At 35.6% G+C, this 22496-nt stretch overlaps 1 protein-coding gene across 7 annotated transcripts; it reads right to left on the reverse strand.

Moving 5' to 3' along the window:
• Positions 1-3597: 3597 nt before the first annotated feature.
• On the reverse strand, positions 3598-19576 carry LOC112503429. 7 transcript variants are annotated; one of them, XR_003067972.1, is made up of 14 exons: positions 19287-19434; positions 18994-19118; positions 15565-15708; positions 14430-14560; positions 11838-12071; positions 10844-11022; positions 10320-10420; positions 7329-7502; positions 6521-6576; positions 6380-6437; positions 4784-4904; positions 4603-4707; positions 4065-4399; positions 3598-3784 (listed from the first exon to the last, which is right to left on the reverse strand). XR_003067972.1 is itself a non-coding variant. In XM_025107470.1 (13 exons), the coding sequence occupies exons 1-13, from the start codon at positions 19486-19488 to the stop codon at positions 4308-4310; spliced, it is 1542 nt and encodes a 513-aa protein (XP_024963238.1). In that variant the 5' UTR covers positions 19489-19576; the 3' UTR covers positions 3944-4307. The 7 variants fall into 7 exon arrangements, 6 of the variants coding, with proteins under 6 accessions (XP_024963238.1, XP_024963235.1, XP_024963234.1 ...); XM_025107470.1 differs by lacking the exons at positions 3598-3784; positions 19287-19434 and adding an exon at positions 19467-19576 and having other exon boundaries at positions 3944-4399; XM_025107467.1 differs by lacking the exon at positions 3598-3784 and having other exon boundaries at positions 3944-4399; positions 4603-4698; positions 19287-19436.
• Between the last annotated feature and the right edge of the window lie 2920 nt (positions 19577-22496).

The raw sequence follows: 22496 nt of genomic DNA on the forward strand, positions 1-22496 counted from the left end.
AAAATTATCAACAAGTATTCATTATTTACTTCATGGCAGACTTTTGGAAACAGCAGGAAGAAGAGAAGAAAATCACAAATCGAACCACATCACCACCAAAAACTTGATTATTTACTGGTGGAAACAGAGAATGCAAACAACAGGAAGAGAAGAGAATTCATAAATCAAAATTATGAACAATAAGAACCAAGTGAATACCTCAGAAAAATTGGAAGCTGTGGAGAAATCATAACGTCCAAAGTCTGGGTATATGCAGCGATGAGAACTTCTTGGGAACAACCCATTTGTGCAAGGTTTGCAGCCATTTGAATAAATCATATGCTGACCATACTATTTTGGTTTTGGCGCTAGAAATTTCCCGAATAAGAAGCTGGAAAAGAAGAAAACAGAGAAAGCTTTTGGTGGGGAAGGGATTGCGCAGTAAAAATYATGAAGAAAGAAGCTGGAAATGAAGAAATCAGATAAAGCCTTTTTGACCTTACCTGAAGAAAAAGCCCTAACATTTGCTGCATTTCCTCCATAAAGTCAATGCATTGATATCTTGYACCATATGTTTAATAAGTTGTAATTAAGAGTTTTTTGAATTTGTTGCATAAAACCATTGTAACTTATGCTTTGTAACTTGTTTTTAAGACAATGACTTAAATGCTTATATATGTAGTATAGATACAATGCTACTATTATTTCAAACTATTTTATATGGGGACTGTCGGGATGAATTTTGTTAATAACTTTTGTTTATTGGAACAGGAAATAGCCCGACTTAGTTTAGCAACAACACGTAGACGTAGGCTTATTAGATTGTTCTGGAATGAAGCTATAATTTATATCGTTTGGTATTTCACTATGATTTTCAAATTAATAGCCAACTACCAACCACGTATTTGATATTCTTTGTTAAATGTGGATCGATATTCAATATTACATAGGTATGCTTATGAGAGTGATACTATTTGCATATCACATCTTGGGATGAATAGAATGCGTTTTAATAAGTTATGTGATAGGCTTGAAACTTTTGGAGGATTACAAGCAAGTAGGAACACGGGTATTGATGATCAAGTTGTCATTTTTCTTCACATTATTACTCTAAGAATCGGGTAATGGCATGTCATTTTCATCATGCAGGAGAAACCATTAGCAGAGTTTTTAGGAAAGTTTTCAATGATAAAATTACATCCATATTTATTTAAGAAACCTGAACTTGTTCCTGCGAACTCCACCGATGAAACATGGAAGTGGTTCAAGGTATATGTAACTATTTTATTATTATTAACACGTAAGTAACATAAAACATCTAATAGCCATTTGTTTTTTTATTTATTTAGAATTGTTTAGGAGCTCTAGATGGAACATATATCAAGTGTTTAGTACTACTTGAAGACAAACCTAGATATAGAACAAGAAAAGGTGATACCGATACAAATGTATTAGGTGTGTGTTCACAAGATATGCAATTTATCTATGTGTTACCTGGATGGGAGGGTTCAGCCGCAGACGGTTGAGTTCTTCGTGATGCACTTTTTAGGCCACATGGATTGAAAGTGCCAAGGCCATGTTATTACATGGTAGATGCGGGGTATACAAATGGGGAGGGTTTCCTCGCCTTTTATAAAGGTCAAAGGTATTTAAATGATTGGCATGAGGGACACCAATCAACAACGGCAAAATAATTTTTCAACATGAAGCATTCTTCTGCACGAAATGTTATAGAAATATGTTTTAGTATTTTGAAAGCAAGGTTTGGTATTTTAAGAGATAACTCATATTATTCGGTTGACCTAAAAAAATTGGATCATAATGGCATGTTGTTTTCTCCACAATTTTGTTAGACAAGAAATGTCAGTTGATCCATTTGAGAATGAAGACTTATCAAAGGTTGGAATGGAAGATGAAGACAATGGAACCGGAGATGAGAACGTTATCACTTCTGTTGGGACAACAAACGTGTGGACTATATTTAAAGATAGTTTAGCTCAAGATATGTTTCAATCTTGGAGTGTTACCATTTGAATTTATGTCTATCCTATTTTAATGAATTTATGTCTATCCTATTTGTAATAAATTTATCTATTTCTATTTGAATTTATGTTCATGTAGACGCTAACAGTCTTAATAGTCGTCACCTTCATTTACCGGGTAAGACTCTCAGTTATTGCATTCGTTCTTACCAGGCAAGATTCTTGGTCATTGTCATATTCATCCAACAAGATAATGTAACTTGGTAAACGCTTAAATATGTAAGCATTTGATAGACACTACTTTAATTTTTAATCAAACAAATTATACAAGAAAATAAATTTTTAATAACTTGATACCCATATTTGATATTTTTTTCAATTTTGAAATTGTTCTAAATTTTTTATTACAAATATATTCACATTCGAGTATGTTGATACTAATATTTCTATAAAACAATATCTTATTTTTAAAGAATTTAAAATTTAAGTTTACAACGTATTCCTACATTCATACAACTTTTTTTAGGTTTGACGTTTACTGATAACCAAATAATAAACTAGTTCAAATTCTACAAACACAGAGTTCTAATAATCACATTGTACTTGATAACCAATCGATGATTCTTCACCATATCATAACATCACAAAATCATAAAAATAAAATTAAGAGAAACTGATAATAAAAGTATTAAACACAATTGAAGATTCAAATTTTCAAATCCAAAAAATGAGATTGACCCGTTGTATTATTGTATGGGTAATGGGTATGACAAAAAGAACGTGCAACACTTTTGAAGCCATTCATGCCTCTGAATTCTGAAAGCATCAAGGCACTCACAAAGGTTCCATGAAACAAAAAAAACCAAATTGGGGTCTAAAAGGGTAGGATGTGCAAAGACCTTAACCCCATCCACAAGTGGTAGATACGTCGTTTTCACGAAGACCCCGAATTTGCAAAAACAAAAAATTAACAAGAAACAGGTGCAATAAGTAGCAATGAGGTGCGTGCAAACAAAAAACATATACAAACAGTAAAAACTAGTACAATTGGTCATCTATTTGTTAGCATCTTAATGAAACTTACAGCTTATTTGGTCAACTATACATGATTGTTTAATAGTGACTTAATGATATAAAAAATGACTTATTCAGTAAGCTTCTAAAGAGATGCTTTATGCAAAGCCAAGTTTTTTCCAAATCTATCTCTCTCAATTAAAAAAACATGTTGCTTCCATCTATAAAAAAACCCTTCCAAATAATAACCTTCCCAATCTATACAGACCTTAATGAAAAACCAACCAAACAGTCCCTAAAATAGAAATAAAATAAAGTTAGTAAATATCAAGGCTGACAAACAGTAAAAGATCCCACAAGTTAAAAAAGCTTGGCTAAAAGCATCATTTCAAAATCAAAGGCCATACTGCATGTAATCCGATCATCCATTACTAAGGGTAAAGATATGACATGCAAGAGAAAGGAGCCAAAGGGTCAATGACCCAGCATCCATATTATCAATAGATCTCAACCTTCTTTGGTCTAAGCGTCACCAAATGTGAAGAGTATGTGTGCATTTTGTAATATATATATATATAAAATATATAATATATATATATTATAAAGAGAGAGAGAAGGGAGTATAGTTCAAAATGTAGCATGGGAGGCAACTAAGCTCAAATTTCCAATCTTGAGTGTCGACCACTGTAGCAGAGGATCACCAGATCAAGTTTACGATCACATTTCTGTAAGTTGTCCTGCACTGAACATATCAGGAGACGAGTTGGGCAAATGAACCACCCTAAAGGATTGGGAACCACCAAACCATACTAAACAACAAAACAAATGAAGTAATTAGCAGCAAAGTGTATGCAACCAAACAACAGGAACATGAAACAAACTACTAAAGCTGGAGGAACACTACGTCTAGCAAACACTAAAATTAAGGTTTGAAAAACGTAAAAACAGGAAATACTCGGGCCGACAAAACAGTAAAGGGGAACCACCATAACATTCAACAACCAATTCCTATAATGGTTTCATGATCATATGATGTATATATTCAACAATTAAAGACATGTGTTGACTGTCACTATCTGGAGAACTTACAAGGAGTAATTTTCTTCTCGATGCCAACGATGTAGGAATACCATATTCATTGATGTCGACCAACACTTGTCACGAGAAAACAAACATCATGTGGAAGTTCAAGCCATCTGAATCCAATTGCAAGACCCATTGGCAAACTCAACACCAATTCCATCATGCCATTTAAGAGAAAACCAAGTGCCAAATGGAAATCCAGAACAGATAAAGGATTCATTCCTTGTTGATTTTTAGCTTAGTTGAAGGTCATATATTATTCACATAAAACAGCCCTTCCTGAGATCCCAACCAGGCCCCTGGAAAATGATTTGCAGGTCTTCTGTTGCAATCTTGGACTCCTACAAATCCATAACAAATAAATAAACCAAAAGAGATGATGAAAAATCAAACCAAACCAAACCAGTTATATGATAGCCCACCTGGAGGTGGGTTTTGGGGAGGGTAATATGTATGCAGACCTCACCTCTACCCCAAAGAGTAAAGTGGCATGATGAAAATGAACCAAATCAAAATGTTAACAAATCCAATGAAATAGCAGCACCTCTTGGCCAGCACACAACTGAGGGCACGGAATTCATGAATTTATCTTGGTATAACATTTCGCCTGACTTGATGCTCCAGACCCGCAAGCAGAAATCTTCTCCCCCTAATACACGCATTTGTTAAAAGCAGAGAAAAATTACCATGGAAGTTGAAAGATACATCGGCGGAACCCAAGTTACCTGACATGAAAAATCTCTCTGATGGGTCAACACCAATCTGTACACGAGTATGAGAATTAACATTTCCATCGTAGAACTGTACGGCCCCTCTTTGAGTCAAACGATGATCATAAAGCCTCACCTACAAAAGTTAACGAAGAGTGTAGAGCATATCAGATAGCGAAGACGACAATATTATTTTCCGACATTATTGTGCAATAAACTTATTGGCATCATTGGGTTTCACTTGGAAGCTCCATTATAACTGTTAATGAAATAGAGACGGAGGACGTTACTGTTTGTCTAAATTATTCAGGTCACACTGCTTATACAGATACCAGAAACCCTGATAAACAATCCATGCTTCCACTAATCAAAAAAGATATGCTACTTTGTTCTCATTCCTGTTTTGGGTAACATACTTTCAAAACTTTCATTTAGGTACCTAAAATGAAATTTTCAAACACTTAGGTACCCGGGTAACCGGTTTAACCCTTAACCAGTTACCATGATGACATGGCATACAACTCAACATTATTCGATGAGGTGGCTATTGATATGAATTTTATTTTATAAAAATAATTATAAAATGTACTTTGACTTAACTTTATATTGAGCAATTAAAATTTTGTTTCATATATAGAGGACAAGGCAATCATTTCCAAGACAACAGCCAGCTTTTCCGCTTCCAGGTACCATCTCCAGTACAACAGCCATCTTTTCCAGGTACATCTCCCGTCACCGTCGACCATCTCCGGTAACCATCTTCGCCTTCCGTCTCCGGTCACCATCTCCGACCTCCGTCTCAGTGGTGTCTCATGGATGAGAAGAGAAGTTTAGTTGGGTTAGAACTATGAGCAACCCAAGGGTGACAAGACACCGAGACCACAGCCATACCCCGCCGAGCACCATCTCCATCTCCGCACGTCATCTCTTACCGATGGGTTTGTGTGACAGGCTCACCCGATGTTATCAGAGCAGCAGAACGATGGATGTAAGAGTGATGAACTTCAGAAGCTTTTGATGGTGCGGGTGGAGTTAGAGGCTGAAGATGATGACAGGAGACAATGACCGGAGACAATGGCTGGAGATAGAGGCTGATGTATTGCTGGAAGCTCTCCATGGTGAAGGTGGAGTTAGAGGTTGGAGAAGGTGGTCGGACTCATATGGTGGCCGGAGACATTGCCGGAGACGGTGACCGGAAAGGCATGGTCATAAAATCCATATCAACAGCCACGTCACCGAATAACGTTGAGTTGTATGCCATGTCAGCATGGTAACCAGTTAAGAGTTAAACTGGTTACCCAGGTACTTAAATGTTTATTTTTATCTTAGGTGCCATTATGAAAGTTCTGAAAGTATGTTACCCAAAATAGGAATGAAAACAAAGTAGGTTATATTTTTATGCAATTGCCCTATGTATATAATAACAGTTCAAATACAGATCAAGATGTCTACACAAAATATGCATACTTCCATTGAGTTGTTTGAGTTATTAAAAGAACGGGATGAACCAAACAAGACATGGGTTGCTCAGAACAAGATATCACAGATGCTAACACAGAGTTGCTGAGGCAGCAGCATTACAGATTTCAATGAAAAATATGCAAAAAGTACCGTTCCATCCATGGAGCTGGCCAAGAAATACTGATCATACTGCTTAAGTGCTGCCAGACTGCAGTTTGTCAACCAACAAAGCTGTTGTCATGCATAAAGGTGAAAACAATATGAATGAACTTTTAATAGTTATCCACCAACCAGGAAACTGATGAAGGCATGGAGATCATTTCAGAGTGATGGATGTTCCCCCTGAGCTGCAAGCATCAACTTTACATTCAAATTGTACTAATGAAATACCACCAAACAAGGGAAAAATAAACATATAAAAGAAGCTCCTCACACACTAGACATTTATACAATATGATGGGAGCAATGGTTTCGTTCGTTGACTCACACACCAAGAACAAACAAGTTGGCATCTGCTCACAGCCCTTAACATTCAGATTAACTCAATAAGCTGGTTATCACAAATAATATTTAACAACAGTCAGTTCAACTTACGTTCTTATTCAGAACAGATTGCAGTAAAGAGAGTTGACAATCAAAAAACGGTTGACAGTTGCGAATGAACAAAAGGAAGAGCAGAATAGGCGTAGGAGTGCTGACAGCTGTGATCCTAAGTCAGCTTTCACTGCCATCTGACCACCTTTATATGACAATCGAGTCATAATGGTAAAGATGGGAATGGGTCTTGCAATCCACACCATCAATTAAATATAAAGGTATCTTCGAGTAAATGCTAGAAAACTGGAAGGGACCGAAAAGAGAGTGCTCTATACACACATTTGCAGAACAGTATGCTCATACTAGCTGATTAACAACTACCACGTGGTAGATGCCTGTGGATGAGCTGACGTGTCCATCGGTATCAACCAAAAAGAAACAAGTTCTGCATTATATGGGTTTCTTCACAATGTATTAAAATGAAAGTAGTTTTGACCACTTCAAATCCTTAGGAGATGATACAGAAGGGCAAGCAAATTCCATTGTTAGAAATATAAGTTACCTCAAACCATTGTTTCTCATGTTTTTGACCTCTTCCACTTGACGATGCGCTTGTTTTAAAGGATGGAAAAGGAATTTGGTGTTTAGGAAGTCTATCATGCAAGTCTTCAGGTTTCTGGCGAGTATCAACCGTCACAATAGCTCCATTTCGAAATCCACATAAAACAATATTTCCCTGGAAGAACAGAGAAGGTTTAAAAGGAGCCACCTAGGTAATACATGGCGGTGACAATCTAACTTCACACACATTTTATTATCAATTAATCATGTACTTGGCAATAACTTTGACATGCTAATAGCTAAACAATGATTTAATTTTACTGGCATCCATGTTTTTGTGATTCCTTTAGGATTAAATGCAATTTTAATGTTTGTCATCCAGTTCATACAATGAAGTCAAAAGTTCAACATATACGAACATTTATCAGAGTGTATGCTTAGTCTATTCCATCGATCTTATGATATGTTCATCTAGTCTAAATAGTATTAACTCAGATACAGCATCTTTATCTAACAAACATTTTGGTTGAACGGGGAATGAGATGAATGGCTCTTAAAAAAGAGATAAATTCATCAGCTATCCATAATGAATGAGAATACAATAAAAAGATGTAATTCGTTTATTTCCGTTCTTATCCTAAGATATATCTATAAGCTTTGATTGTTTAATTGACTCTTTGCTTTTTGGTACATGAACCTCAATGTCATTGACCAAACAAAGATCATCATTCATGTATCTTCCAGATTTTGCATTTTGAGGGAATAATAGCAAGATTGTCTACATGAGAAGTCTCCCCAAGTGAACTCTGGCAGTCCCTACACATTTCAGGCCATTCGTATTCATCCCGATGGTTCTTAGAAACAGAGAAATGATCACAGGTAAAAGAACAGCAATGCAATAGATACTACACTGATAGAATCGAAGTTCAACCCAACTCTTTCCAATTTCAGGCTGCAACACTACCCACTAACACCTGACGGAAAACCATTTGATTACCAAAACAGAAGAGACAGAGATGGAAAAATGGCAAAAGAGGCAATCATCCCCTCATGATTCCCAACACCTGAGAGGCTACTCTAAGCTGCCAATGAAGGCAAGAACCAGACTAGTAAAGACACTGAGACTAGCATCCAAGCTTTCGGTCACAGTTATTTGGCATCACTGAGAATACTTCGAACATCAAAGGTTTCCAGCACGGTCATGCTTGCCCACTTAGCTGGAATTGCAAGGAGCAACAGAAAGAAGCAAGGCATACTTATTGGTTGTATAACATCATTGCAGGTAGGTTTAGACCTATGAGCTTATACCAACTATGTGCAATCTCAGGGTGGCATGATATGGCTCTATAAGTTAGATAAGACACCTGTAGATTTAATCCCCATCATATAGAACCTCCTTTGGTGAAAAGGTCAGAACAAAATTGAACCAAATTAACATGGTTTGAATTTACTTCAGTGAATACTCCGGTATCCCAGATCTTCATTCACAAACAGTATCCCAGATGTATGATTTTCCCGAGTTGAACTTGTTTCACTCATAACACCATGAAGCCAGATATGGCATTATTACATCATGCCATACTTGCCTGTGTCACCTCAGAAAAGATAGAAAACGGCAGAGGGGGATGATTTTTAGTTAGCAACAAGGAATTCATTAAGTTATTTTTGCCCTATGGGAGAGATTTAAATCATTCATGGAACATTCTGATTCTATTCCTGGTGATTTCAATGAACATATGGTGGAAATCTTTGTATGAATTGATGAACCACCCGTCAATAACAAAGACGTGTTACGAATTTAACGACTATACAAGGACAACAATGGAAGCGAGGGCTTTTCACTTCCTTGTGCTTTTACGATATTAAGTCCTACTTTACACATGACCTCTGATAGGAGTTCTAAAACACACAAGACTGGGTTAGCAGAGGCATCCACTAGATAATGAATTATGTGTTTTTCCTTACAAGTTCTTTGTTTCATTGTACCTTCTTGCTACTTTCTTCTCTCCATGTTGCTTTCTTTCTACTATTCTTTGTTTTTCTCACCTTTTCACTCACACTCTTGCACAAACAAGGAGTTTTCACAGATACAGCCGCTCTACCCTTTGTGGTGGAGGACAGGTTTGTGTATTGGTGGAATATATTGGATTTGCTTGGTTTGGCTTATTTTACAACTTGCAGCTCTGAAATGCAGTCTAACTGATTCCAGCAAGCACAGACAACCAGTGTGGATACTTACTATCTTACACAGATAAGGGCTTGGAGCAAATGCAAATCACCAATAGTAATTTTGCTTATGTATGCCTTAAAGTCCCTCTTTGATGTGGACAACAATGCTAGAGCAAGAAACAAAAAGATAACAGTTTGGTAGTATTTGATGATTAGTTGGTTTTAGATTCATATAAGTTTATGTTCATAATTGGGGAAGGCTACCTCATAATAATTTGAGATAAGTAAATTTATATATATATACACACACAAAAATAGAATTCATATACACCCACAAAAATAGATTATAATTCTCAGGTGTTCTTTATGAAATTGAATATAAATTTCTAACAAAGCATGCAAATGCGACCATTCATTTTCTTCTTTTGGTTTTGTATTTTCTTACTCTTATATTGTGCTCCATAAGGTGCAAAATGAGTATGCTTTACAAGTGTGGGGTGGTAAAAGTGGCCCAACGGAAAACAAATGACAGAGTCCAATTACACCAAGTACAAGTCCAGAAGAGTAAGAGCCCTAATATTATCATAGCGTTATAGATAATACTAAAGACCAAAAGACCAAAATCAAAACTACCAACATCAAGAAGAAAATGATCACTAAAACTTTAGACCAGAGATATTGTCAACTGAACTACCCAAGTCAAACTTGAGCCAAGTTGAGCAAGGAACAACTAAAGCTAAGGCACCTGTACCCCAATTCTGTCAAGGAGCAAATGTAAAACAGAGAACAAATACATCTTTTTCAAATAATATCATGTTCGTACCGAACAATCAAATTGCAAAGACAAAACATCACTCTTGGAACGGCATATCCATGATCTTCTTCCAGATTCTATATGTACCAAGGCAGCTCCAATATTGGTGCCTACGAAGGATGTAAACAAACTGAATTGATGATGACTGACAATCGGTTACATGTTGAGAAAAGGAGAACAGGATGCTGAAATGAGGTGGATGCCAAAAAAGGAAAACAAATGGTGGCATATGCATCAATAATAAGGCCCATTCATGAGTGAAGAAAATACATTCTTTAAGTAAGATGATGTAAATGAGCAACAAGAAGAACCAAAAGTTACTAAAAGCAAACTATAAAAGCTATTTTATAAAGACCCTATTTGCCTCAATTTTGACTTCTATCATAATGCCAGGACCTCATGAGGCATTATTAACTTAATTTTATCATACACTAGTTGAAAAAATAACATTCAAGCAGATACAGGGAAAAATATAATTTTATATACATATCAGCAAGGAGAAGCAAGACAACAAACATTAGTACAAAGCCTACCAATCACCGCTTGATTCCCATCTGAATTGCTATCTGCTGCCCAAACTGTGGATTTGATTCTGGAAATCTCGTCGAATCTTCCACTCAGCATGGCAATGCCCAGACCATACTCCAATGGCTCGCTAAGGTTCATCATATAAACAGATCCACCAGATGTTTCAGATCCCAGAGTAGTTACTCTGTACGCTTTTAGTTGAAGTCAAACAAAGAGGCAAACCATGCAATTGCAAGACCAGAATTAGTATCATCTCCATAGTAAAATGTGCAAGAAGCAGGCACAGCCGGCTACAAACTAGTGCAAGAAAGTTTGTGTATGGGGAATTTCAAATCCCTAATTCCCTACACATCTTGGTTTCGTGCTCAAACATCAACACAAAAGCATCTATACTTAAAATGGAGAGAAGATAAGACACCACAATAAATTGTTACCATTGGGACAAGGAAACAGACCCTTCCAAAAATAATGTCTGTAATGAGTGATAAGTAAATTGGCAATGAAATACATGCCTTGAAATTGCCTGATCAGAAAAAATTGCTCATCTGCATTGAGGTCTTCAAAGAAAAAACTGACAACTGAATAGTGCACTCAAATCAAACTTATGGTTCTTTATATGCGTCAACTCTCCCTACACAATTATACCCAAATTATTAAGCTTCTTGTGCCATGGTCAACCAGCATGGGTTCTACCATATGATGAGCCTGCACCTAAGTTTAGCATCCCTGAAGCCGAGTCTTTGGGAAGGTGTGCAATTCCTTGAGAAACGAGGAGATTATCACTCTAAAAAAGGATAAAATGAATGCTTAAATTACTTATTTCCAGGAAAAGACCTTTTGGACTAAGAGCAAGAAATAACAGGGATATCGGATTGTGTATGATTATTCATTTTGAACCCCAACAAACACAGAAACATGCTCATACTTAACAATAAAGTGCATCGGTCACAAAAATGCTTAATGCTAATCTGTAAATAAAAATAAACATTTGAAGGATACAAAGCATGTGGAACTGATGAATCAATATCAGTTGCTTGAGGATGATAGTTTCTTGATATCTTTATACAGGATACACTTGAAAGCATCTCAACCACAGCTCCCATGGGCCTCCAAAGAAGTCCTGGCGATTTTAATGACGCTGTTTGCTTTTCTATGTTCAGAGGCTGCACAAGATCTGGCATGCATTGCATCGCATTATTAGCACGTTGCCCAACATATCCGACTTCAGACAAACTGCAAACAACCAAAAGTGAAAAAAATAATATAAGCTGAAAAGAACTTATGATGATATGCACTTGTTTCCCAAGTCGCAAGACAAAACTACAAGTTATAGTAAGCTAAATATCTATTTCAACATATATGAAAAACCTTTATGTCAACCATCTAGAGTTCTTATATCACAAACTAAATCAACCTTGTTATGCAAAATCTATGAGTTAATGTTAAATTCAAGTCACAAAAAAACTTAATGAGTACGATTCTCGAAGTTCTAGAGACATAAGTGCTTATAGAGTTTGACCATCAATCAACTAGGATCGTTAAGGCATATTTATAGCAATAAAAAATAAATTATATCTTATTAGCTATAAATAATACTTCAGTATTATTTTGGATATTCGATGTTGAGGGCATCTATTAGATCTTTCACGCTTTAGCAGTTTCTAGACATCTGCTTAGGTATTGATCTCCGTACTTCCTTCAAGGTTACTCTAATTCCTTTTTGTTATGTGTTATGCTTGTGATATAATTGATATAGATTATGAAACACTCATCATATCAATCTCTTTTTGTTTTAATTTGAACGAAAAGTTGGATTTTTTTTGCCTTCCAACGTTCTATGTTTTCTCTTGTTCATAGGGCTCGTATGCATAGTAAAAATTCACTAGTGTTGAAGTTAGATTTGAAGATTCAATGTATGCCCTTGAAACTGTTTCTACCCACATTCTCTGTTGATTCCAAATTAACCACCTGTGGGGGTATCACAGTCATGTCATTGTGGGCGTATCAAAGTCATGTCATTATGGGACCAATGATGTGACACGCCCGTGATTAGTCCACCATGTCTCCTTTTGTGCTTTGATGAGATTTAGCCCTTGTGCAATATGTGATGTCGATTTAAATTTAGGAGGCATATGGGTCGGCGTAACATTGGGAGCTTTGTTTGTTTGTCAAGTAGTGCCACACATGCATGCCAATGATTTTCGGTACACTTGGACGGGCACATCCAATTTGTTAGTATTTGTTTGGATATCCTACAATTGGTGTATCATAAGCGTAGTGATTTGTGATTTTGCTCTATAGAAAGCATGGTATAAAGAAACTAACCCTTATTGCTTCAGCTTTATATTTCTTTGATTGCTCTGCACTTGCGTGTGCTATTTTGTTATGGGGCATATTTAAAGATGATTCTTGTATCTCGTATAAAAACAGTTTATAAATCGTTTTGTTTGTTTATCGTGCATGATTTTCAGTACACTTAGACGGGCACATCCATTGTGCTAGAATTGTTTGGATGTGCAACATGTGTAGTGATTCCGTGATTGTGTTCTATAGAAGAAACCAATCCCTCATTGCTTCAGCTTGATATCTCTTTGATTGCTCAGAAGATGAGTGTGTCATTATGTTATGCGGGGGATATTATAAGATGTTTTTTTATCTCATATTATGTTATGTGGGGGATACTTATAGATGTTTCTTTTATCTTACATAAAAACAACTACTAAATTGTTCTACAATGAACATTTATCATCTAAATTTGTCGATTAAACGACTCGCATTGTGTCTTTCTTCCAACAAGTAATCAAGGGTGATAAGGGATTTTATGAAGACTGTTGCTTGTTTTTGGAGGACATTTAGTTTGAAAGTTGCCTCAATTTAGGGTTGCATTGATGTTTTAGATTATAGGTTCGAGTTGGCATGAAATACTTATAGTATGGTGACAAAAATTATGGTTTATGATTAAGTTATTTATTGGTGTTGATTTTGAAGATGTTAATGCTCTGATCAATTATGTTGGTCCTTGAAGTGACCTCCATATCCATTATGGAAATCGGGATTTTACAATTTGACTATGCAATTGGATATTTGATTTAAGCAAGGTTTGAATTTGGATGCCTGTTCATCCTTTGTATTTATTTAATTAAGCAAGATCATAAACACCATATGCATAAGAGGAGAAGAAGCTTATACACTGTGAAAGCATAGTCTTCTAACATGTCCAAGTCCCTATAGAAGACTGGCTTGCTAGGAAAGTATATTCCTTGCATTCAGATTTGGCCAAAAGGATAGCGAACGAAGATGGGCTTTAGCACGAGGATCATACTCCTTAAGTTGCCATCCTTTAACTTTAAGCGGCAACCGAAGTACTTACAATCTCAAATTCAATATGAAAATGTTTAACTTTTAGAAAAGACAATGATCATCAAAAAGTACTAGCACTGCAACAAATTTAGAATTTGTATTATATAAAATTGAGATTTCTAGTAATATGCACATACTACAACTAAACATGGAAAGTTGTGGTCCAAGAGTCAAGAAAGTTACAGAGAAAAGAAACTCGGAAGATTTATCTACATGAGGGTGATAACATACCAAAAGGTGCCRTTAAGACCACCAGCAAGTAATATTTCTGATCTAGTAATGCCACCTGGAGTCTGGATGTCGAGGCATATGTGTTCCAATGCAGCATCAGTAATCCTCCGTGTCCCTTCGTATTTCCAAATCTAATGCATAAGATAAATCCATTAAATCATAGTTAAGTTTTTCCAACTGATGTTTCTTACTTCCAAGTGACCTTACAAGCAAACAATGTAATCATGTACTTGATGAACAGGAACTTTATGACCTAGCAAGGTGACTGAACAATTTTTTAGAGTTCCACATAGATCAAAGTACCTTTATTCTGCTAACTAGTAGATACCAGTGAGCTATCTATCAATTAGTTGTGAGCTTGTGATTATGTAACACGTGCTAAAGGGCCTATAGATCTTTATAACCACCGAAGAATTCACTGACAATGTTTCTAATAAATTAAACAGTTAAATGAGTAGCAAAATGATGCCTGACTAGGTATGGCACTAAGATCCACCTCCTAGAAGGCTAGAACTCATCCAAAGGTAGGCCGCAACTTTTCTGGATGACATGAACCACGTACCCAAGAAAAATAGTTGATTCAGTTAGAGAAATGGATTTTCTTTCATGTCTTCTTCTTATCTTCTCCATCCATGGTCCATAATCTATGTTCAAAAGTGATTTTCCTCATAAATAGAATAATCATGTTTCATCCTTATTCATGGTATTAGTTGCTTGAAAACTAACAACCCTGCTCCCAACTAAAATTGTCGCCAACAASAAGCACCTCCTACAGCCATATGACACCCATAACAATCAGAGMAGAGACGGCCTGTATTGCACGCCTATCATGCAATTCGACATCATTGTTAGCAAAAGCAATATGTTGTGGCCTAGATTCATACTTTATGTTTTAACGCATATTCTAAAACCACCAAGAAAGAGAAAAGGATAATTGATATAATAGCTATGATAGTCAAAAAAATATAGTTTCTATCGATCAAGGAGTGACATGGTGGTCACTTAGCTTCACATGAGTTCCAATTGTTGCTACTACTGCACTTTTTTTGAGTTAATTAGATGATGTATTAAATAATTGATATCATCCATACAAGATAAAATCTTTACTTACTCAATAGAATCAAATTTAACTTACCATAGGTTTTGACGCCCGTATCTTTTGGTATTGTTCTTCAAAGTTCACCTTCCTTTTGTTACAGCTGACTGAATTTCCACATAATTCCCTCACATGAAGCATCTTAACAACTTTGGACCCTTTTCCCATCTCTCCGTACTTAAACTATATGAATGTTCAACACATAGTCAATAGCTTTAAGCATGGAAATGCACAGGGACGAGAAACTATGATTGAAGTATCAGAAACAAGAATAAGAATGATATACAGGATGATGCACCAGCATAACGGTACTGTCCATTGATCACATTAGATAACTAACGAAATAAAGTTTGACTTAGTCTTGCCAATTTAATGGTGCCTATGGGAGAAGGATACATAAGAACGGAAAGTAAATGAATAGGTTGTCAATTTCATTTCAAGGGAATAATTACTATTCATATTATGAACAAACATTATCGAATTAGTATTCTAATTTACATTCTACTTGATCAACTTAGTCTTACTAAAATTATATTTGTTATTATTTTTGGTCTAAAGAATTTGTATTATTAATAGGGAGAACCTTGAAAATGTAAGGCAACACATAAGCCTACAACCTGAACAAACAAAGTAAAATAAGTAACAACCTCTAATCAATTCAACATTCCTTCACAAGTTGGAGCATTGATATTGTTCAAGTCTAGCTTCTTGCATATCAAGTCTATCAGAGTCCTTAAATAAGGATTTTGTCAGGCTCGCAACAAGCTAATGCTCGCTCTGAATGTTAACTAATTGATGGAGGCATGCCCTTAACCGGTTCTTAGAAGTTAGAACAGAACTCCTACCAAATAACAATGAGCTTCCAAACGTGAAACTGATGCTAATTTCTTCCCAAGTTGGAATAAGAATGCACTAAGCATTGACCCTAAACCTTTCCCTCTTTGGGTTGGTTATAGACCACCTCAGAAAAGGCATACAAGGTGAAAGACCTGGTGTATGTTTTTTTGGTGATGAGAAACTATTGATTGAGAGTCTAGTTTTACTTGTGAATCACTAATAAACAAGTTAAATCGTCAAATCTACACCCTGTCCAAATTGGGTTTTATATACACTTGATAAGTTGATGCTCTATTTCTTTCAACTTTTTACATGAAATGGATGTGATAACTTATAAGGGCGTTGAGTGATCAAGTTATTCCAAATTATCATGATGATGACTTTTCTTTAAGCATGTATTCCATTTTTTTAATGTTGACTTGATAAGAAGCCCTTTTTATATCTATTGTTCTTTTAGTTAGAATTGCATACTACAAGTCGGTTAATTGAATTGATGGTATGGGTTTGATTACTTCAATGATGTTTCTTTGTTAAGATACTTTTTCCATTATATTTATCATCATATTCGTATATATATGTTGCATAGTTTTTAGGAAATGTCAAATTTATATGTCCAATACAGCTTGTCATGTGCTTCCTAACGTCAAGTGTGGATAGAAAATAAAAGTTAATTAGACATGCAGGGTAAATGAAACAAAGGATCAAGAGTCCCACTTGACTATAAATCCAACTGTTGATCCCACTTTTTCGTTCTGTTTTTGTTCAGTTTCAGCGATCATCTCTGAGTTTGTTTAGTTATTGCAGAACATGTATTATAAACATTCATAAATAACAAGTATTCCCCAAAAACAAAACTCATACCAAAGAAACCTTCAGCAATGTCAAAGAAGTAGCTAAGTTAGAAAGATGATAGTTCGTGATATGAAGTGGATCCAGTGATAACAAGGATGTCTAAATCAAAGTGTGGAATATGACCAAGACTCAACGAACACTGAAGAACCTTCAAAGATTAATCAGTGTCAGCGATCAAATGAATCTTTCTCTACAAGATTAGTTTGTCTTATCCTATATGCACAAAAGGACAACCTCATACCTTACACAGAAAATTACATGTACGGGGTTACTTTATTGTCTCCAAACATGCTTACCTACTTTGTAAAAGTCAACTGTTCATATGCGGCGAAAAGTCTGCATATCTTAACCTTATCTTTTTCCGCAACAATTTATAAATTCTGTATTGATCTTCTTTAATCAATAAACGAGTTTAAAAAGTGAAAATTGTGTGTTTGTATTCAGCCTCCCCTTTTACAAATTGTTAAGTGTTAACACCTTTAAACTCTTGTAGAATCCGTTTGGGACCAACACCAACTAAAATGGGAAGGCTAAGTTATCTCAGACAAGAGTGAAATGTGCTATCATTATAATGAAAAATGCAATATGACCAATAGACAACATACACATTCCATGATTGTAGCATAAAAACAATGTTGAGGTCGTGCGTATTGTTAAGACTATTCAATTATTAATATTTATCTCTACTGTTCTATTACTATTGTAGTGTGCCTTGCAATTTTGGCCAAAAGCCTGCTCCTTCCTAGATGTTAAAACTTCTGCTATAGAAATAATGATTATGGTCAGGCCGTCTTAATGGCTTGGTGTCTGCAACTTTGTTGTATCAGTGACGCCCCCATTCCAGGGGATCAAAGCCATTGTTCATTTTTTGAAAGTCAAACTAACTACTTTTTGCACCAACGTTCACAAAAATTTTGCATTCCAGACAACCTTCGATAAATACAATATGCATGAAATATATAAGAAAAGTTTGGTGCTGAGAATTATAGAACATGTACATATCAAACCAGAATTTGAAAAGTAGCAGCTTTTACTCCCAAACCCTAAAATTGAATCCTAATCTTGGAGCCATCAAGAAAAAAAGTGCGACAGTTTGACTTCTATGTTAACTGGGTTGCCTTTCACCTTCAATAGGACATATGGTAATTTTAGCGTCCAGAACTAAATTAGCAAGCAACCTTGAAGATTACAATAACTGGATAGTACTAGTAGAATATTGTTTCTAAAACTCGCAACAAAGAGGGGAAATGAAACAAACTGACCTCACCTTTGAATATTAGAAAGTTTAACATCCTAAATCAAAGTGCAGCTCCTATTTGGAACTGAAGGGTGACATTTCCCAAAAGAGAAGCATATTCTTTTGCATGCTTGCTCTACTTTTATTTTCATAAGAAATTAAACTTGAGACTTAATACTTGTATCATATGGGAAGTACTAGATTTTACTCTAAAAAACTACAGGTATATTCTAATTTTTCATCCATTCCCTACAGTTTAACTGTAAGTGCATAGGGTTACCTTTCAAGTTTCAACTTCAATAAAAATATGGATTTGAAGTTTTGAAATATATTTGCTAACAATATTGAACATTAAAACTTGCAATAAAACCCATATCCATTTTGCATTTTAAACAATTCTAGGTTTGACATCATATATTAAACTCCAGCTTCTTTTAGGAACTGGGGGATTAATCTCTATAGCATGCTTGCTTCTCTATTCTTCTCGTTATAAGATCAAACTCATACTTGGTATAAAATCGAAAAGTTTACTAGTGTTGTACCTGATTCATTTTCGAAGGTGCTTTTTGAGCTTTGGTGGAAGCAGAAGAAGCGTTTCTACCCGGAATCGGTGATTTGATAGGGAAATACCTGTTCTTCTCGGCATCATAATAGAACCCCGGGAGATCTATCAACAAACAACGTCAATATTCATGAAATTAGTTGATACTACACGAAGCACAAAAAGACATTTATGAAACTTAAAAGAGGGAAAACCTTGAGGCATCGTTTGAAAATGTTTATAGCAAAATACCAAACGAAGATGAAAAATAGTGGGGTGTTTGGGATTGCTTACGAGAGTTCCTTGTTGACTTGTTACGACGATGTGACATCAGCCATTTTAAGAGAAAAAAAATTGTTTATACCCGGTAATAAACAATCCTATCAAATTTAACTTATTAACAATTTACCTTTTTAATCCTTTTTCTAATACCATTTTCAGTTTTTGACAGGAACCAGAGAAATCAAACCCTACGTTCTTTTTCCTCAAGCGACATTTTCTTCTCAGGATCTTCACTGCATCTCTTGCTTTTGCAATTGGTTTGACATGCGTATTCACTAGCAGTAAGTACATATTACATCCCTAAATTCGTTTTTTCTAGGCGTAATATTCATGATTTGATTTCGAACAATGAACTAAACCCTCCTTGAAAAAATGTTGAGAGCTTATAGTAACCTATCATCAATAGCTTCCCCAACGATCAGCATATGTGCTCTTGAACTCTCCCTTTGTCAAGCCCATACCCTTTTATCGTCATCCAAGAGACTCCACCACATTTACCCTTTTATCCCAAACCCTTACTGCTTCAACATCTTTTTTGGGTTTGAAAGATCATCCACCGCTAAAGAACTTCAGGTATTCTTATTTAAGTTATTTTTTTTTAATAAACTATTAATATTAATTGATATAAATTTTTGTCAATATATTATTAAAAATAAATATTTACATGTTAACAAATCAAAAAAGTTAATAAGCAATCTCAAATACTTCTTATAAGTCAATAATATGAAAGAATGTCTTTTTTGGTCAATTTACATGTGATAGTCCCGAAGGGAATGACAATAGACATAAAGTAATTGTAGAAGGGGGGGTTGAATACAATTACACATACTTTTTTCAACTTTTTAATTCTTATTGATTTATATCAAGAATTAATAGACACAAAAATACAAAAGATTGTTGCGGAAGATAGGAAAGGAAAACCTAACCTAAACAATCTTACAAGGAGAAGAACTTTCAAGAACAACACAGAGAGTTTTGAAAGGAAATGAAGAACACTAAGAATTTCTTCGCACACAGGAGAGCAAGGGAGTAGAAGAGAATAGTCGATTGCTTTTAGAATTCACTAAGTAATCTTGCAAAAGCCAGTTGTGTGCATGGGAGATGCACACTGCCTTTTTTATACTACCTTCAGCATTTAATGCATGGGGACACTTGTCACTTGAGGATAAGAAGGCAGGGGTTGACTTGACCAATGTTGATATCTCATTTTCATCGTACACAGCGTGCAATGTTGATATCTCATTTTCATCGTACACAGCGTGCATACAACACAGTTCATGCAGAGACAAACTTTGCAGAGATATGGTCAGTCTGTAGGAAGATCTCCTTTGGATGGATATGTAGCTTCAAGCAGCTACTCACAAATCTTCGGTCCATGAAGATTTTCAATCTTCGGTCCATGAAGATTTTCAATCTTCGGTCCATGATCTTCAATCTTGAGTTCATGAAGATTTTCAATCTTCGGTCCATGATCTTTAATCTTGAGTCCATCAAGATTTTCAATCTTCGGTCTATGAAGATATTCCTTCAATCGGCTTGTAGCTTCAAAACATTTTCAATATGCATTTCAGCTACTTCAGAGTCTTGGTGTGTATATTAGACAGTTGATCCACAACACCGCATCGGTGACCTTCTGTCTTCACATCGGCTAGTCTTCGATTTTGCCAATGGCTTTAAGTATGTACCAAGACACCAATATACAAAGAACCAATAACTACTAAGTGTTGCTAAGGTAGAGGAACAGATCAGTGGGTCATCACCAAATCAATAGGTGACCCAACAATCTCCCCCTATTTGATGATGGCACAAACACTTAGAAAGAAATAAATACAAGAAACACAAACTATAAAATTCTTTGAGAAGAAGAACTTATAAATTATGTGACTCATGTACATATTCTTTTTGGGTTCTTTTCTTTCCTTTTTTTTATTTTTATTTTTTTGATTTTTTTTTGATTTTTTTTTTGATTTTTTTAAACTATAAACGTATATACAAACAAATAATGAATCAGAGATAAACAAATAAAGAATGAGAAATTTAAAGTAAATACTGAAAAATCAAATTGCATTTATACTAGACAATGAATTAAATACTTACAGTGAAGAAAGTAGTTCAAGAAGAAGAAATCACATAGGAAAGCTAGCAATCATCATCTACTTCCATAACATCTGAATCAGCCACTGCAAGAACATCTCTTCTTTTCAGTTCATCCGAGATCAATGTATAAAAGACTCTTCCGGCTTCACCAATTTTGATTATATTTAGTATCACGCGTAATAGCTGAGAATCAGCTATAGGTATCTCAGAAGCTCGGAAAAATCGAAGGCAACTACTCGCGTCCCAGAAGAATATTCCATGCTCAGGAGCGGACAAGATAGGTCCTTCCGGATGACAAACATCTGAAGGAAGGGTAAGATCAAGATGTGAGACATCAGGAGCCTTACCTTCCTTTGATAATTTCTGAATAAGCGAGTCTTGATTCTTGATGGTCTTCGAGGCAGAAGCAGATTTAGAAGAGTCGGCTTTGCTTAACATTTGCTTTAGAAAGGAGAGTTGTGGAGGGGAAGGCAGCTTGTAATGCATCTTGATCATTTGTATCTTTTTCAAAAGGCGATACAGATGACTCAAGACAAATTCCTTGTACATGCTTCTGCTTTTATTTAGAAACTTGATGATCTCCATCCACTCAGTAAGACCGTAGGAATTGATCCAAGATAGCTTTTTTGTCCTTACTACTCCATTTTCTCGACCAATAATCACATAGATCAGATTGGAATCATAGGTCAATTTTTGATGACCTTTGATTCTGGCACTGACAATTCGAGTAGTAAGGAAGCGTCGGAGAAATGATTCATTAAACCATTTAATTCTTTTCTCTTTGGTTTCTTCAGACTCAGAAAGTGGAACCAAGGAGTGATATCTGTTGGCTTCCTCAAATTGCTTTGGAGCTTTGGAGGGAGTAAGGGCAACAGATTTCTTAACCTTTGGAGCTTTGGAGGGAGTTCCAAGCTTAGAAGCCATGGTTGAATATCTTGAAAACACACAGTAAGCTTGTGAAGAAGATGAGAGAGGGAAGAGGTTTTTGAAAGGGAGAAGAGAGGAGAGGTTTAAGAGAAGATGAGAGGTTTAAGAGAAGATGAGAGGTTGAGGGTTTTAAATAAAAAAAAGGAGAAGGGAAATATAGTTTTAAAAAGAGAAAAAGGAGAAGGTAAATAGATGTTG

Source organism: Cynara cardunculus, unplaced genomic scaffold, assembly GCF_001531365.2.
Source record: "Cynara cardunculus var. scolymus isolate 2C unplaced genomic scaffold, CcrdV1 Un_Scaffold_2996, whole genome shotgun sequence".
NCBI lineage: Eukaryota > Viridiplantae > Streptophyta > Magnoliopsida > Asterales > Asteraceae > Cynara > Cynara cardunculus.